A 19,368-nucleotide genomic window follows, 5' to 3' on the forward strand; every position below is an offset into this window, starting at 1 on the left:
GAAGTTGTAGCATAATTTGGTGAAGCTCATATTCTGTCTACATAGATTTAACTATGTTTCTTCAGCATTTAGTAATTATTGCACCTATTTACTCTTCAAAAGGCCATCTGTATAACCTATAACCAGGACCATATCCTATTATTATCATATGCTAAATACTGTGTACCTCATTAGCATTTTCTATCAGTATCTTCACTGCCCAACCATCTGCAGCCCAGCGGTCTGCTACTTCCTTTTCTGAACATATAATAAAATTATCAAAGTAGATATCAGAGGTCATGGACCAAAGCTCTAAACCCAGAGCACGGAAAGAAGTCAGAAGAAATGGGTGATTGTCTTCAAAATAATCTGGATTAGGAATTTTTCGAGGACTCCAGATGCCCTGGAAAAAAAATAATTTAAACACATTTTCAAACAACAATTTCATTAAAAGTGTTACTCAAGAAGCAGTTGCTGTTGAATGAAATTAGCAATACTAACTGGAAAAAAAGAAAAGTTTAATTGATAATTAATTCATTAGTAATTCACTGGAAATAAAATCTTATCTCCTTTTATCCTATACACTATGTTCCCTATAAATAATACTGACTTTAAACTCAGCAAAAAAAAAAAAAAAATAGAAAGAGGCAGAGTGGAAGTCCCACAGAAACTTGAGTAATTAAATTTCACAATTGATACTATATTAGATGAGTTTCTTTCTTTTTTTTTTTTACATTTAGTAAAGATACTCAAGGCACGATATCATTAAAATTGCTCAAATCAAAGAGATTACTGTATGGCAAAAATGGAACCATGTCTTTTAACATACACTTATGATGGGCATCAATAGTCACTCATGGTTGAATCTCAGAACAATTATTCCACACAGGAGTTTCATTAAGACTTAAATGATTAAAGTCAACCAAATCAAATAAACTGGACAATATGATCACTCAGTGACTCATTCTGCCATCACCTACGTCTATTCTGTGCCAAGCACTATGCCATATGCTCTGCTGTGATAATGAAGGCAGACATGGTCCCTGAATCACGGTGTTTAAAGTCTGATGAAGGAAAGATATATCTCAAACAAAAAAGTTATCAAAACAGTCATTCTATGAAGAAAAACTACAGTGAGCAAAAAGAGTCTACAACTGTATATATAAAATAAATGTTAGAAAATGTCAATGAATAATTAGATAAAACTACAGCATTAAATGAACAACATAAGGACTTCTATCCCAAAAGCTAAGTATACTCAAAAAATATCTGTTTCATATTAGAAAAAAAATTGAATTTTAATAAAACCATAGCAAGCACAGACTTCAATTACTAAAATGTACAGTGTGAGTCCTCTTGATCAGAACTCAATTCTTATATTTAATGCTAAAATAAAATATTCCAAAGTGATCATCAATTGATTACTAAGGCAAATAGTATGAAGTGATTTATCTTTAGTTATTAAGTTTTATTACCTCAGAAAATTAAAGGGTGCTTTACTTAAAAAAAAATTATTTATTTATTGGCTGTGTTATGTCTCTGCTGCTGCACTGACTTTCCCTAGATGGGGCACGTGGGGGCAGCTCTCCAGCTGTGGCGTGCAGACTGGAGAGAACGCTGCAGCGGCTTCTCCTGTTGCAGAGCACGGGCTCTAGGGCGCACCGGCTTTAGCAATCGTGGTTCCCGGGCTCTGGAGCTCAGGCTCAGTAGTTGGGGCGCACAGGCTTAGCTGCTCCCCGGCTTGTGAGATCTTCCCTAACCAGGGATCAAATCTGTGTCTCCTGCACTGGCAGGCAGATTCTTTACCACTGAGCCACCAGGGAAGCAAGCCCCACTTTACTTTTTAAACATAAATTGGTTGGAATCTATTTTCTTTGATTTCAGATAGCTAAGGCACATTATTACAAATCAAATTTCCTCAAGTTAACATAACATTATTAATAACTAGATGTATAAAAGAAAGGGCACAGCATTTTAGAAAGTTTACTGTCGGATGGGAAAAAGTGGTGATTACCTGGTAGTTAGGGTTATCTATCATTGGCGGTCTCCATATTCCTTTGTATTTCGGGTTATCTATCATGGGAGGGCTCCACTCACCACACCCAATCCGACATGCTGGGTTAGAAATATGAGGTGCCTCCCATTCTCCATCCATGTCTTCATTCCTTAGGGTATCAGAACAAAGCACATGGAGTAATCTCACGACTCTCCTGTCAGTCATATGAACTGGTAACAAAAGAGCATGTAAGAAACAGGAAACTGACATCTGAATGCTTACCAATCAAGGGGTTTTTCAGCATTAGGATCGGGAATAAATTTCGGTTCATTATCAAGCCAGCCATCAGGTTTAACAGCACTTGAATCTTCTATTTGGGCAGGTTCACTTTCATCCCTGTAAAATACAGTATTTTATGCTAATTACTAATTATTCAAACAATTAAAAATGTATGTTACAGAATTCAGAAGGTACCAATAGGCACTTCCTACCTCTGTGAAAAGAAGAAGCAAAAAGCAAAGAAGAAAAGGAAAGATATACTCATTTGAATGCAGAGTTCCAAAGAACAGCAAGGAGAGATAAGAAAGCCTTCCTCAGTGATCAGTGCAAATAAATAGAGAAAAACAATAGTATAAGAAAGTCTAGAGATCTCTTCAAGAAAATTAAGAGATACCAAGGGAACATTTCATGCACAGATGGGCACAATAAAGTGCAGAAATGGTAATGGACCGAGCAGAAGCAGAAGATATTAAGAAGAGGTGGCAAGAATACACAGAAGAACCATACAAAAAAGATCTTCATGACCCAGATAATCATGATGGTGTGATCACTCGCCTAGCACCAGACATCCTGAAATGTTAAGTCAAGTGGGCCTTAGGAAGCATCACTATGAACAAACCTAGTGGAGGTGATGGAATTCCAGTTGACCTATTTCAAATCCTGAAAGATGATGCTGTGAAAGTGCTGCACTCAATATGCCAGCAAATTTGGAAAACCCAGCAGTGGCCACAGGACTGGATAAGGTCAGTTTTCATTCCAATCCCAAAAAAAGGCAATGCCAAAAAATGCTCGAACTATCACACAATCGCACTCATCTCACATGTTAGTAAAGTAATGCTCAAAATTCTCCAAGCCAGGCTTCAACAATATGTGAACTGTGAACTTCCAGATGTTCAAGCTGGCTTTAGAAAAGGCAGAGGAACCAGAGATCAAATGGCCAACATCTGCTGGATCATCAAAAAAGCAAGAGTTCCAGAAAAGCATCTATTTCTGCTTTACTGACTATGCCAAAGCCTTTGACTGTGTGGATCACAATAAAGCGTGGAAAATTCTGAAAGAGATGGGAATACCAGACCACATGACCTGCCTCTTGAGAAATCTATATGCAGGTCAGGAAGCAACAGTTGGAACTGGACATGGAACAACAGACTGGTTCCAAGTCAGAAAAGGAGTACATCAAGGCTGCATACTGTCAGCCTGCTTATTTAACTTATATGCAGAGTACATCATGAGAAACGTTGGGCTGGATGAAGCACAAGCTGGAATCAAGATTGCCAGGAGAAATGTCAATAACTTCAGATATGCATATGACACCACCCTTATGGCAGAAAGTGAAGAACTAAAGAGCCTCTTGATGAAAGTGAAAGAGGAGAGTGAAAATGTTGGCTTAAAGCTCAAGATTCAGAAAACTAAGATCATGGCATCCAGTCCCATCACTTCATGGCAAATAGATGTGGAAACAGTGGAAACAATGGCTGACTTAATTTGGGGGGGCTTCAAAATCACTGAAGATGGTGACTGCAGCCATGAAATTAAAAGATGCTTACTCCCTGGAAGGAAAGTTATGACCAACCTAGACAGTATATTAAAAAGCAGAGACATTACTTTGCCAACAAAAGTCCATCTAGTCAAGGCTGTGGTTTTTCCAGTAGTCATGTATGGATGTGAGAGTTGGAGTATAAAGAAAGCTGAGTGCCAAAGAACTGATGCTTTTTTCGAAACATGTATATTATCTAGGGTGAAACAGATCACCAGTCCAGGCTGGATGCATGAGACAAGGGCTCGGGCCTGGTGCACTGGGAAGACCCAGAGGAATCGGGTGGAGAGGGAGGTGGGAGGGGCGATCGGGATGGGGAATACATGTAAATCCATGGCTGATTCATGTCAGTGTATGACAAAAACCACTACAATATTGTAAAGCAATTAGCCTCCAACTAATAAAAATAAATGAAAAAAAAAAAAGAACTGATGCTTTTTAACTGTGGTGGCAAGAGTGAACATCGACATTTTAGGAATCAGCAAACTAAAATGGACTGGAATGGGTGAATATAACTCGATGACCATCATATCTACTACTGTGGGCAAGAATCCTTTAGAAGAAATGGAGTAGCCATCATAGTCAACAAGAGAGTCTGAAATACAGTACTTGGACTCAATCTTAAAAAGGACAGAATGATCTCTGTTCATTTCCAAGGAAAACCATTCAATATCACAGTAATCCAAGTCTATGCCCCGACCAGTAATGCCGAAGAAGCTGAAGTTGAATGGTTCTATGAAGACCTACAAGATCTTTTAGAACTAACACCCAAAAAAGATGTCCTTTTCATTATAGGGGACTGGAATGCAAAAGTAGGAAGTCAAGAAACACCTGGAGTAACAGGCAAATTTGGCCTTGGAGGACAGAATGAAGCAAGGCAAAGGCCAATAGAGTTTTGCCAAGAGCACCCACTGGTCATAGCAAACACCCTCTTCCAACAACACAAGAGAAGACTCTACACATGGACATCACCAGATGGTCAATATTGAAATCAGACTGATTATATTCTTTGCAGTCAAAAAAGGAGAAGCTCTCTACAGTCAGCAAAAACAAGACCAGGAGCTGACTGTGGCTCAGATCATGAACTCCTTATTGCCAAATTCAATCTTAAATTGAATAAAGTAGGGAAAATCACTAGATCATCCAGGTATGACCTAAATCAAATCCCTTATGATTATACAGTGGAAGTGAGAAATAGATTTAAGGGACTAGATCTGATAGACAGTGCCTGATGAACTATGGACAGAGGTTCTTGACATTGTACAGGAGACAGGGATCAAGACCCAGAAAAAAGAAATGTAAAAAAGCAAATGGCTGTCTGAGGAGGCCTTACAAATAGCCGTGAATAGAAGTGAAAAGCAAAGGAGAAAAGGAAAGATATACCCATTTGAATGCAGAGTTCCAAAGAATAGCAAGGAGAGGGAAGAGTCATGTAAGGTAGTCATGTATGGATGTGAGAGTTGGACTATGAAGAAATCTGAGCACCGAAGAATTGATGCTTTTGAACTGTGGTGTTGGAGAAGACTCTTGAGAGTCCCTTGGACTGCAAGGAGATCCAACCAGTCCATCCTAAAGAAAATCAGTCCTGGGTGTTCATTGGAAGGACTGATGTCGAAGCTGAAACTCCAATACTTTGGTCACCTGATATGAAGAGCTGACTCATTTAAAAAGACCCTGATGCTGGGAAAGACTGAAGGCGGGAGAAGAAGGGGACGACAGAGAATGAGATGGTTGGGTGGCATCACTGACTCAATGAACATGAGTTGGGTGGACTCCGGGGGCTGGTGATGGACAGGGAGGCCTGGCGTGCTGCATTCCATGGGGTCACAAAGGGTTAGACATGACTGAGTGACTGGACTGAACTACAGAGTATGTTAGACCTTGTTTTTGTTCACATAAAAACTCATTCATCTTTTTATATTATTTGTTGAAGTAATAACATTTTGGCTCTATTGAGTTAAATAAAATATATTATTAAAATTAAAAAGAAACCATTCATCAACAAACATATACAGAAAGATTACACATGTCAAGACTGTTCTAGGAGCTCTATTTTATATAAATATATATCTGCTTTATTCCTCACAGTTTCATAATTTTCTACTTTGTGAATAAATAATAATTCATCTATTGTTGAGGATATTTATTTATTTATTTATTTTATTGTTGAGGATATTTAGTGTTTCCCAAAGCTTACTATAACAAATAATGCTACAATTAATATCCTGGAATATATTAGAAATTAACAAGAAATTATTTATTTTATTAATTATAATAATTTTAATTATTATAATTATTGTGTGAATTAAAATTTTTTCCAGTTTCTTGTGTAATTTTAGGTAGTTTATGGTGGGGTTTTTTGTCATACAAAATTAATTTATTTTCATGTAGCTGAAATTTATTAATATTTTCCTTTATGATTCTTCAATTTTATGCTGTATTTGGAAAGGTCTTCCCTACTCCAATATTATTTTTTTAAAACTCTCCATATTCTGGTAATTTTTATATTTTCATTAAAAAAAATCATTTAGAAAGTAAGCTCCAAAGTATATAAACATAGTCAAAGTTAAGTACAGAATAGAATTACTAATATAATATTCATCTTTTCAGAAAAGCAGGAATTTTATCCAGAATTTACATTATGCTTTTCCAAACAAAACTTGAATAACAAACTGAAATAATTTACTCTACATATGTGAAGACTGAGTAACAAAACTGAGATAATCCACTGTATACATGTAAAGACTTGTACTTTCCTGATATCATTACTATCTGAAGGTCTCTTAGGGCTCGGAGTAACCTGAGTTTAAAACTTAAGGCTCTTTTAGTACTTTATAAAACAAATTCTCACAGATTTCACCCATCAGAATGAGATTGGTAAATACAGGTTTTCTCTCCAAGGGCAAACGTATGTCCCACCCTTACCCTTCATGGGCAGACAAACATGAAGCACTCAGAAAGTGCACACAGACTAACACAGTCCCGTCTCTTCTGACAGCGTGAGTCATGGGCGTGATACACTGGTAAGTGACTTACTAATTCTTTTTAAAGGTACTGTACTTCCTATCTTGCACAAGTTACTTCCCTCTTATACTATTTTCCTGAAGGCAAAGCCATTTTCATTGCTAATCAGTATCCCTCTTTATTTACAAGAGAGTTAACAAGGTAACACTTGATTTTCCAGGAGCAACATTCCTTGCTTTCAATAGGTGGTAACCTCAATGTTTGCAAAAAACAAGAACTTGAACAGGAATAGACACTTTCCAAACTGAGGTACACAGAGAAAAACTGGTTTAAAAAAAATGAATAGATCCTCAGTGACTTGTTTAACAAATGTAAAGCAGTCTAACACATTTTTAAGTGGCATCTCCCCGAAAGAGATGGGGAGGCATATACAAATATTTAGAGAAATAATGGCCAAGTGTTACCCATTAGCAGTATAACAGTATTTGAGAGCAGACTGAAATAGGTTTAAGACGTACATTGCAAAACCAAGAGCAACCAGTAAAACACAGACTACAGAGGAAAAGCCAAAAGGCCAACAGAAAGAAAAAACAGAAGATTCAAAAAAGTAACTCAATCCAAAGATAGTCAGGAAACAGTTTTATAAAAAGCCAGAGACTATATGGGACAAAGAGAAAACAAACAGCGAGACAGCGGGTTTATATCTAACTGTATCAATAAGTGCATTAAATGTAGATGATTTAAGACATTCCAATTAAAAGGCAAGACCCAAATATAGTTGACTACAAGAAAATCACCTGAAAAATAAAGGCATATACAGGTAATGCTCAAAATCCTTCAAGGTAGGCTGTACAATACATGAATCAAAAACTTCCAGATGTACAAACTAGATTTAGAAAAAGCAAAGGAACCAGAAATCATACTGCCAACATCCACTGGATCATAGAAAAAGAAAGGGAGCTCCAGAAAACCTATTTCCGCTTTAGTGACTATGCTAAAGCCTTCTACTGTGTGGATCACAACAAGCTGTGGAAAATTCTGAAAGAGATGGGAATACCACACCACCTTACCTGCCTCCTGAGAAAGGAGTAGAACTGGTCAAGTTCTACTGGTAAAGAAGTAGAACTGGACATGGAACAATGGACTGGTTCAAAATTCGGAAAAGAGTACATCAAAGGCTATATATTGTCACCCTGCTTATTTAACTGATATGCAGAATATATCATGTGAAATGCCGTACTGGAAGAATCACAAGCTGGAATCAAGATTGCAGGAGAAATATCAGCAACCTAAGATATGCAGATGATACCACCCTAATGGCAGAAAGCGAAGAGGAACTAAAGAGCCTCTTGATGAAAGTGAAAGAGGAGACTGAAAAAACTGGCTTGAAACTCAACATTCAAAAAACTAAGATCAAGGCATCCAGTCCCATCCCTTCATGGCAAATAGGTGGGGAAAAAGTGGAAGCAGTGGCAAGTTTTCTTTTCTTGGGTTCTAAAATCACTGTGGACAGTGACTGCAGCCATGAAATTAAAAGATGCTTGCTCCTTGGAAGAAAAGCCATGACCAACCTAGACAGCATATTAAAAAGCAGAGACATGACTTTGCAAAGCAAAACAAAACTCAAAGGAGATAAAGACAAATCTACAATCATAGATGAAGACTTATTTTCTCTTCCCAATAAGAGAACAGGCTGAAAACCATTAGGAATATAAAGGCTTTAGAACAACACTATCAACCAACCTGAAGTAAGTGACATTTGTGAATGTTTTCTGACAACAATAGGATTATATTGGGAGTTAAAGTGAAAATCTTATCTGGAAAATCCATAAATAATTGGCAACAAAGTAATACTTTAAAAAATATGTAAATCAAAGAAGAAGTCACTAGGGAAATTATAAAACAGTGTGAATGAATGTTCTCAGAAACAGTAGATATTTGTGGAATGTAGTTAAAGCAGTGCTGAGAGAAAATTTATAGGTGCTTCTATCAGAAATTATTTTCTACCTTAAAAAAGAAGAAAGGGGAAGCAAATTAAGTCCAAAGTAAGAAGAATAGAAAAAAGGCCAACAAAAGGGAAAAACTAAAACTAAAACAAAAGCCTGTCCTCCAAACAGCTCAATAAAATTGATCAACCTGTAGCTAAACGCATCAAGAAAAAACTCTAATCACCATAGCAGAAAAGAAAGAGGGGACATCAGTATAAACATTAAATGAATGCTAAGAGTATAACAATTAGACATCCATATTTTTGAAAATTAATCTTGATTTATATCTCACACTACATGTAATAACAAACTTCGAACAGAGTTTTAGTCAAAATTATTTGTCTAGAAAACAGAAAATCTTGGTCACATTTAGGCATAGTATCTTAGGAAGATGCAAAAACCATAAATAATCAAAGACAAATATTGACAAACCAGACTTTTTTTAATAAATTTTTAAACTTCTGCTCTCTGCTAAAAAAATTATGACCAGCCCCAGAGAGAAAGGCAATGATTGCATGCTGCTGCTGCATGTATGCTCAGCATGCCTGACTCTTCTGCAGCTGCACGGACCGTGGCCCACCAGGGTCCTCTGTCCAGGGGGTTTCCCAGGCAAGAGGACTCGAGTGGACGGCTATTTCCTTCTCCAGCGGATCTTCCCTATCCAGGGGTCAAATTTCTGTCTCTTGCGTCTTTTGCCTTCACAAGCAGATTATTTAATGTAATGTAATGTAACTAGTGCCTCCTGGGAAGACGAGTGCATCCCATATAGTTTTATAAGATGCTGAGGATATGGTTATTTAAAGCCAACTAATCATTAACTGCAATGACCACAACTATGTAAAATATGCACACATATACATAAGAAAGGTCAAACTGGAAATAGAAATTAAAGCGCTGGTGCTTTGGACTCATGGTATTTTTCCCCACAGCACTGAAAGAATACAAAATAAAATATACATACTGGAAGTATATATTATATATATATATACATATATGAAAAGGGGGCAAAATTAATTAAAATGAAAATTAAGATAATTAAAAGGTAGGAAGTGCAAAATCCATTTCAGAGAAGTATTTCTCCTAAAAGTCAAAATAAGTATTTCTGATGTTTAAAAGAATATGTTTCATTGGTTGTAAACTTCGCTTATATGTTACATTTTATTACTTTGTGCCAAACAGTGCTTTACTACTGAATTCTTTGCTTACCAATCTTCTGGTTTGACAGCAGAAGCATCAGGGATTTTTGCTCTTTCATCCCAATCATCAGGTTTTTTATCACTGGGATCTTCAATTTCTTTGGGAGGATTGATAGGAGGAACCACATCCTCTAGTAGGCTTCCTTTGTTTACAACTATCTGATCAATTAATACTTCAAATGTGTCATCTGGATTCATCACTAAAGACCAATTTAAACATATTATACTTATCATACTGATAGAAATGTTAGAAATAATCTTCTAAATAATAAAACTACCCTAAACTTCATGGGTAAAACTTTCTCTCAACCAGAATAGAGGAATTACCAATGTATTAAATCAAAATATGCCAAAATCACTAGATACAATGTTTTCTAAAACCAAACATAAAATTTTAATAATATTTAATAAAACACTCCATTAATTCTCAAATAAAAAATATCCAATTGGTAACTCAATTTAGGACTCACATAACCATTCAGCTTTAGTCTTTTATAGTTACAGAATACAACCCAATCTTCACTATTTTAAAATAATTTTTGAAATGACCTCAAAATTTAAAAGTTGCAAGTATATATAAAGAACTTCACTTTTTCTTGAATTACTTGAGAGTAAGTTATTGACCTCATCCATATCATCCCTGAATGGTTTAATGCACATTTCCTATAAACAAGGACATCCTTCTATATAACCCTAATCTAGAAGCCAAAATCAGGACTTTAGTATTCACACATTCTCATGATCTCCTAGAAATCTATAAAACTCATCGGCATTTCAAATTCTTTGATTCCTACATTGTAGTGTAAAGTATTTCAAGGATGATTGAAAACACTCAAGCTCATGCTTTGGTATGTTATATGTTGTTTCAAGGTAAACTCTAGCTCTTTAAAAGTTACCACGTCAAAAGTTTCATAAGGACTCCTTTGAGTATAAAAACAAAAGAAACTCTCTCTCTCCCTTCTGTAAACACGGGTTGGGGAGTCACTGAGTACAATTTTTATCTTTGGAAAGAATGGCAGATAAAAAGTAATAGCTTAACATTTGCTTTTAGTGAAGTAAGTTAAGGAAGGGGTGATGGTAGCGGTAGTTTAGTTGCTGAGTCGTGTCTGATTCTCTCCAGAGTAGGCAGCTGTTCCTTCTCCAAGGGGTCTTCCCCACCCAGGGATAGAACCTGGGCCTCCTGCATTGCAGGCTGATTCTTTACCAACTGAGCAACCTGGGAAGCCCAGTTAAGGAAGTAGGAGCTGTCAATAAATGTCAGGATGATCTTGACTTAACTAGCTATGTAGACTACCACTTTCTGAAAAAACTTTACTCAAGCAATCTCCAGAGGTTTTCAGTCACAACAATGCCAATTGTTTATGTCAAAATCAAATATTGAAATTATATACAAATTCAAATAATGCAAATGAACCCTCAGTGTTTCCTCCCTTCTCTTTTTTTCTCCACCATTTTCTATTACAGCTGAGACTATAAAACTATACTACTACACAAAGGAAAAAAGACTGAAGTACAACTAACAATAAGATCTTAAATGCAAAAATGTACTAGACTCTTTCTAATTCAAAACATGCATTTCTCAAGAAAAACCCCTGAAAGAGTGTTTTCTGACTCAATTTTGCAACTTAAGTATTTTAAAATTACAGTAAATCCAAAAAAGCACATGACAATTATATACATATGAGAAGACATCTTTGTCAAAAATCTTTAGCCAAAAAACTTTCCATTAGAAAACGGTTTTAAATATTCTAAATGAATTCACCACAAAAGGCACTGGGTTATAAACTCTTTTAAAGGGATTCTGTAAGGGTCTCAGAACAACTACAGAATAATGTTATGAAAATATAACACAGAAACTTTTTTTAAAAGGAAAAAAGTCCTTTAAAAGTGGATAATCCTAGCACAACAAAGTTTTTGTGTATCATTTAGTAAGAAAAGCAAATGTTTAAGAATTTGCTTGAATTTTAATTCCAGCTCTACCAATTACTTTTATTTCCTAGGGCAAGTTACTTAACCTAAATTAAGGCAAAATAAAAACTGCTCACCTCACATGACTGTTCTCAACAAAGCACCTAGCACAGAGCATGGTACCTATCAGGTGATTAAAGACTTTTCTAAACTTTTGTTTTTGTTTGCATAATTTGTCTAGTGGCCATCAGAATGTGCCTCCAACTTTTCTTTCTTTCCCCATTTTAATATTATAAGCTCAACATTTTCATAGTTATCTTTTTGTATTGTACTGCATAGAAAGAAAACCACTACTGCAACATTTGAGTTGCTTCCAATTTACAGTATATTTTTACACACAGGCCATTTTCTTCCTTCTGGACTATTTTCTTTGGATAAATTCCTGAAAGTGGAATTGTGTCCTCTGATATATATACTATCATATTGGTTTTGACTGGGTTTATACAAAGCCTAATTAAAATTCATTTTTTTCTGTTCTAATTTCTCATTATTTCTATGTTTTGACAGTTTACCTTACATTCCCCCAAATGCCCAGTACTATTTTCCAATTTCAGAGAAAGGTTTTTGATATTAATATTAAAAATTAAAATTGGTCTCTGCCTTGGCAGACAAAAAGGAAAGTTTCTGTAACTGCAGTTTTGAGGAAGAAAGTTGATACATGTTAGTCTTGGATGGAGTTGTCCTGCTAGGTTCTGACACGCTCGGATTTTTAGTAATCACAGTACATAACCATATGCACCTGGAAAGAGGAGAGACAATCCTATATAATGTTCCTCCCAGTCAGTGTATACGCAAACTCCTAGCTGCAAAGGTAAAGCTAAGTATGTTAACAGATGGCTGCTGAGAGCTTTCCCTTTAACTACCAGCAGGCAGGACCCAACAATGACAACTGCGTAATAGAATAAAGTCTCATGTTAAGGGTTTCTCCCTCTTTAACCTTATTCTCCAGTTTTCTATTCTGTCAGCATCACTAATGTCAGGGTACCTAAAATATCCCTTTCCTCTCCTATGTTCCACATGGTATATCTAAACTTCAAGATTAGGTCAAATAGAATCACCTTCACCAGATTCTCCCGAAGTTTCTTACGTGAACACAGTGTTGCTTTTGAGCTCTTAGCTGTATCTCATGCGGCACTTTCTGCCTGTGGTGTAAGTATGTGTGTCTGATTTTCCTAAAAAGATAAATCCGTAACAGAAGTACCTATGCTTGCTTCTCCCAAAGCACTTACCGTGAAGATACTGGTAGTCAGCAAATACTTTTAAACTAATGAATGAATTAAAAGGATATACCAAGGGTATAAAGATGAGTCTTCCTGTCTGTAAAGAACCTTTTAAGGTCTACATCTGGAGGTTTGGCATGTTTTTCTTCAAAAACTCCAGTTTTGGGATGCTTATGTCTGAAGATAAAATGAAGTTTATAATCTTCTCCGCATTTATCTGGTCCAAACATAATGGTATAGGATGTTTTATCATAGAAATTTTCCTTCAAAGAGAGATGAGTATTAGGATTAGTCCAGAACTGAAATAGTTAATGAGTTTCTCTATTCTACCCCACTGGGTAGAGGTCACAAAAATGTATTAAAGGCTAATTCACCAAAGAGTTAGTTGACACATTGACAATAAAGGATGTGGAAAAATGACAAATTTTATTTCAAAACAGATTTTTTTTTCTTAAAATGCACACACTACTTCCATTTTGAAGATGTAGGAGAGAAGCTGGAACCACTTTAACAACATAATAGGCTTTAATTACTCTATATAGATCTGATTAATATCTTATCAAGAAAATGAAGCATAGAGAAAAACATACTGTGACTGAAGACTACAGTGCTGACTCAGCCACTACTACTATTCAGTAAGACACCAGAAAGTGGTGCCCTTAATGAAGCACAGAGTGAAGAACAGATACAGTGACTTGCTCCCATTTTACCACAGTCATTTCTCTTCGGGACTCCTGGGTGGCTCAGACAGTAAAGAGTCTGCCTGCAATGCGGGAGACCTGAGCTCAATCCTTGGGTTGGGAGGATCCCCTGGAGAAGAAAATGGCAACTCATTCCAGTATTCCTGCCTAGAAAATCCCATGGATTCATTTGACATGCCATGGATTCATCTGGCATGGCCTACTAGTTAAGAAATGGCAACTCACTCCAGTATTCTTGCCTGGAAAATCCCATGGATTCATTTGACATGGCCTACTGGTTAAGAAATGGCAACCCACTCCAGTATTCTTGCTTGGAAAATCCCATGGACTGAGGATCCTGGTAGGCTACAGTAGATGGGGTTGCAGAGTTGGACACGACTGAGCGACTTCACTTTCACTGGTTAAGAGCGTGGCATGTGGCATCAGATACTGAGGTTCAGATCCTGCTGTTGCCTTTAAACCAGCTGTGTGTGGCCCTGAGCAAATCTTCCAACCTCCCTGTCATTCTATTCCATCACCTCTGATGGGGATAATAATAGTACGTACCTTATAAGGCTTCTCTAAGGATTAACTGAGTTAACCAGATAAAATGTTTAGAAAAATACTTGGTATTTGACTTTATTATTGCCATTGTACCCCTCACAACACCTAAGAGATGCACCATAAACTACAAACGGCTTCCCCTTGACCTTATCTAAGTAAATGAATCCTTTAATGTTTCATATCCAGGAATTCTGACAAATATCTCATTAACGTCTCATTCGTTTTATATTTGTTATATGCAGGAATTCTGATACAGCCTCCTGTGGGAGGATGCTATAAGAAATGTCTCCAAATTTCAAATGGTTCTAATATAACCTGCTTCATTATGAACTTAACATTTTTAAGTTAGTAAATTTTTGCAGACTGCTAACTCCTGAGCTGACCTGCCTTTTTAATTTGATTCTTTGGCCATTTTGTTTTACTACTTTGCTCCATTATCTTACTTCTCCTAACAAACTTATGATTATTACTTTGTAAAGAAAATAACTGTAAGTTGATCTTTCGGTGACATTTATAAGCACCAGGTTATATTTTATTTTATAGATTTGGCAACCTTTTTCACGTTGCTAAAGATTACAAAACTGATGCCATCAAGTAACATGGCTGTGTATGAAACTTGAAGGCACATGGAAAAGCTATATAAATTCATCTTAGATACAAATTTTCAAAGTTATTTTTGACTTCAGATGAAAATAAAAATTTCAGTTGTGTCAATTACTCCTTAGAAATACTTATTAACTTTAATAAGGCTTTCTTAAACATTAAAATATCATACCAGATTCAAACCATCAGTGTCTGCTAGGAGTTTAATGTATGCACCTCCACAATCAATACCATCTTGAAAATTTACTTCATATCTAAATGAAGGGAAAAAGAATCATACTGCTGATAAATAAAAATTACTAATTGCTCTTCAAAATCTAATGTATTACTCTCAATTCATTTAAACACAAACATTTACATTACCAGAAAGCTCACACAAAGTATATCCACAACCTGTGAGGACAAATGGAAAGGCCTTTTCCATGAACATTCTTAAAATATTGAAAATAGAATGACTATAAACAACTACAGAAAAGCCAACTAATTTGCTGAAATAAAATTTTTCATCAAAACTGTTTAATTAAGAATAAGATACTTTGATTAAAACTTTCAGCAGGAAACTTCAAAATAAAATAAGGTACGAAAAATAAAATAAAATAAAATAAGGTACGTACTATACATACTTTTTATGAAGTGAAAAACAAAGACTATGGGGATCATAGTTACAGCATAGGTTTCTAGGAAATTGCTAATGATCTTAGCTATTCATATTCAGTTGAATACTAATTTGTCTTTTAGTTCAGCTACACCTAAACCAGGTTTATAAAGTTGTACATTTAATTAAATAACCCCAGCGAAGAGATTTTGTAAACCTGGAATATTTCATATCTTAGCAGCCAGGAGGTAGGGGAAATACAGTGTTAACAGCTAAAAAAGTGAACTGACATGGCAGTCTTCTCATGGATTTACAACACTGTAATTCTCATCAAAAGTTCTGTTGTCTTGTTTAGGCAATAGACAGTCTTACTGAACAATATTTAGAAGAGATTTTCAGTAAATTGGTGAATTACGTGTGACAAAAGTCAATGAGGAAATGGATATCAAAGTGAAAAACAGTGAAAACCAAAACTGTCATGACTGGTTTAATGAATTAAAGCAAAAGCAGATGAAAACCAGAGAACAGGATATAGTGATAATTTTAATAAAAAATTATAGTTTAAAATGTTTCTGAAGACTTCAGTGACAAAGTAAAAAAAAAAATAGTATACAAAACTTTGACAGTTTGAGCCCAATTAGTAATATGCATTTTATATAGAAAAGAGTAGAGAAAATACAGTAAAATTTTAAGTGATAATCTCTGAGTTGCTGGACTTGATGGTGATTTCACCTCCCTACTTTATATTCTGCTTTATTTCTCCAGATTTCTACAACAGTGGATACAAGCAAGCACTTTGGAGTCAGAAAGATCTGAGATTTGTTCTTGATTTTGGTAGGCCTTGGCTCAAGATACATTACTGAAGCTCTGGTCTATTTGCTCATCTATCATGAGGGAACACTGCCCATACCTACACCTCTAAGGTCTATTATGATGACTAGAAGTCATCTTGCACAGTGATGGGTCAATAAATGCTCAAAAATTTTAGCTTCTGTTATGATCAGAAGAAAAGTTTTGTTCTTTTTCACGTTTTAAATCAAGGAGTTTGTTTTCCTCAAGGCCTTATCAATATTTTTATTTTAGCAGTAGCTGATAAGCTTTTCCTTCATGAAACATGTCTTTGAAGAGCATGAAGTAAAACAAATGGTGCATAATGTGAACTAAAGGTAAATATTTGCGACTCTAAGTAAAATAAAATGATAAAGCTTTATTATAGGTGATCTGAGGGATCCGTGAAAAGAACCAGACATAACAATTGTGTAAATTGTCTTTATAAATGCAAGAGAGTTATGCTATCTTATTATGCCTAGACTTGATCACTATGTCTATCTCATACGCTGCATACTTCCAGATTTTTCAAATCATTACCTTGTGCCTAGTATAAACAGTTCACAATGAAATCGAGGATCAGTGAAATGTAAGTCATAGAGCTGGATGAACTGCTTGTTGCTAATCTTAAATCACAGGAAAAATGAGGATAAATGCAGAGTATATGTTAACCCTCTTCTCTTTAGGGTGCCATTTTCTAAACTGTCCTATGAAATAGTAATTATTGCTTAGGGTGGAAAAAACTTCTGTGGTCAAATAGGTTTGGGAAACACAATGTTCAAATTAAAAATAGGTTTTTTTATGTAGAACTCTTCAGAATCTTTAATGGGCAAATATGCTTCCTTATCTTTAAGGTTCGGATATTCTTAGTTTCTAAAACTTATATGACCACATAATGCATATTAATAATTTGGGAAAAGCAGTTTTAAAGTTATGTCTTAAATAGTTCATATTTATGAATTATACTATATTTATAGTATTTATAACAGTTATAAATAGTATTTATAATAGTATAGTATTTATAATAGCTAATACAAAATTTATTTTATCTATACTATTTCATTTTATCCAAATTAAGAAAACTAAATACTCACTATCCTTCTTTGAATTGTTTTCAAGCATATCAAAGACCAATAATTCAATTCTTTTTGATTCTCCTTTTTTCAGTTCACAGTTGCTTTAATAATTTTTTAGACTTACTATCTTTGCTTCCAATCTTGTACGCTATCTTTCACTTATTTGCCTAGCAGTGATTTATACTTTCTGAAAATACCAAACTTGATTCATTTTACTCTGGAGAAGTTAAATTTTGTATTATTTTCCTTTACCCTTTCATTTAGGCCGCAAAAGATTAAAATAGAAAACTATATTATATTCACCTAAATTAACAGAATAAGATTACTTTCAAATTTTCAAGAAGAAATAAATACTAAACTCTGAATAATGCCATAACATCAAGCTCAAATATTAATCCCAGTAAACACTTCTGGTAATATTCTTCATTTGTTTAAATGGTTGTATACTTTTTTGACATTTGATATTTTAAATTTCTTGAAATAACAATGCAACTAAATCAAGGCATCACAGCCAAAAAATTAAACCAATTATACCAAATGTCATATTGTTTTACATTTTTAAAACACAAAATGGCATTTTAGTTATACCATGCAGGCATATATTTAACATGCTAACAAAAAATTTAAAACAAGTTTATAGTTAGTTTATAGTTAGTAGTACTTCTTAGGTTGTAATTAACTGTGGACAGCCCAATCTTTTGATATAAGATAGAAAATAACATTTCTACATTTCCTTTCCTTTGTTTTTAATATGAATTTCATTTTGTAACTGTATTTGTACAGATATATTTTGGATTTATACCAGTATAGGTGAAACAAGCTTGAGGAATTAATACTTGATTTTACGATAGTTACACATGCAAGCAATACCACAAAACTAGTGTATGTCATATTTTGAGGGAGGGGAGAGGAAAACTCTGTGAGAACGCAGACCTTTAAAAGGGCATTTCCTCTTGAAAACAAATTTACTGCCTTTGAATCTTATCACTGGTTCAACAGCAATATTTATAGTTCTATTTAAAATATATTGAAGTTAACATATCTCAACAGCAAGTCAATTTGAAATAAAGAGTTAAAACAAAAATGGTGATTTTAATATGCACTATATAACTTATGCTGGTGAAATACTGCATATTATAGCAAATATTATGTTAATACATTTTGCAACAAATCTTCATTTCGTTCAAAACCTCAGGGTGTTTGTGCGTGTACACACATTGTGTATTTAAATAAATGAAATGGGAAAGGTAAATCCAAATTTTTATACCCACTTTATACCCATATTCAGAAGCCAAATTATACAAAACTAAAATAAATGTTAGAAAAAGTACTCAAAACATAATAAAACTTACTGAACTACCAGAGGTTTATCAGCAAAGATGAAGGGTTTTGCTAACACAGCAGATATCGCATGATGCTTTGCTCTGGATTTCAATACCAGTCCTCTATCACCAGGTATTCGATTTTCTTTCAATTCTTCTATTTCCCATCTTCCTAAAATACAAAACAAAGCAAGTTAAACTAAAAGCAAACACACTGACTTAAAAATTATTTATCAGAAAAGGTAATCAATAAGATTTTTCCTTGAAGGCTGATTTTGGAAAAATAATATCACATTTTAAATCAGGAACTTGTACCTGCACTTGTAGGTATGTCTGCTCTCTTTTCTCCTAAAATTGTGGGAACTATTGGGTTGGCAAAATAAGTTCATTCAGGTGTTTCTGTAACCTTTTATGGAAAAACCCAAACGAACTTCTTGACCAACTAATAAACAACAGACACTACAGCATTTAATTAAAGGATCTCCAAAGCTGGCTTAGTTTGGATTTCTCTGAGAGACTGTAATCAACAAAATTACAGAATATGTTTGTCTCATAGGGTCTCATTGTATTTTT

At 34.9% G+C, this 19,368-nt stretch overlaps 2 protein-coding genes across 5 annotated transcripts in view; one reads left to right on the top strand and one right to left on the bottom strand.

Moving 5' to 3' along the window:
* The window catches only part of SCOC (short coiled-coil protein), a 78,041-nt gene that overhangs the window by 51,296 nt on the left and 7,377 nt on the right, over positions 1-19,368 (top strand). The window contains exons 5-6 of one of the 4 annotated variants that reach the window (XR_010658827.1): positions 16,335-16,492; positions 16,653-16,735. The exons of 1 other annotated variant lie outside the window; for it this stretch is intronic. Coding sequence is in view for 1 of the 3 variants with exons in the window: in XM_065904225.1 (XP_065760297.1) it covers positions 16,335-16,398 (64 nt within the window). In the remaining 2 variants the exon portion in view is untranslated. 2 more of the 4 variants (XR_010658828.1, XM_065904225.1) reach the window with 2 other exon arrangements.
* The window catches only part of CLGN (calmegin), a 33,237-nt gene that overhangs the window by 7,014 nt on the left and 6,855 nt on the right, over positions 1-19,368 (bottom strand). Inside the window, exons 4-10 of the mRNA XM_065904227.1 lie at positions 18,826-18,967; positions 15,147-15,228; positions 13,198-13,390; positions 9,950-10,139; positions 2,258-2,371; positions 1,994-2,144; positions 167-382 (exon numbers count right to left, since the gene is read on the bottom strand). Coding sequence (XP_065760299.1) covers positions 167-382; positions 1,994-2,144; positions 2,258-2,371; positions 9,950-10,139; positions 13,198-13,390; positions 15,147-15,228; positions 18,826-18,967 — 1,088 coding nt within the window. The remainder of the gene's footprint in view (positions 1-166; positions 383-1,993; positions 2,145-2,257; positions 2,372-9,949; positions 10,140-13,197; positions 13,391-15,146; positions 15,229-18,825; positions 18,968-19,368) is intronic.

This window comes from Muntiacus reevesi, chromosome 13 (assembly GCF_963930625.1).
Source record: "Muntiacus reevesi chromosome 13, mMunRee1.1, whole genome shotgun sequence".
Classification (NCBI taxonomy): Eukaryota; Metazoa; Chordata; class Mammalia; order Artiodactyla; family Cervidae; genus Muntiacus; species Muntiacus reevesi.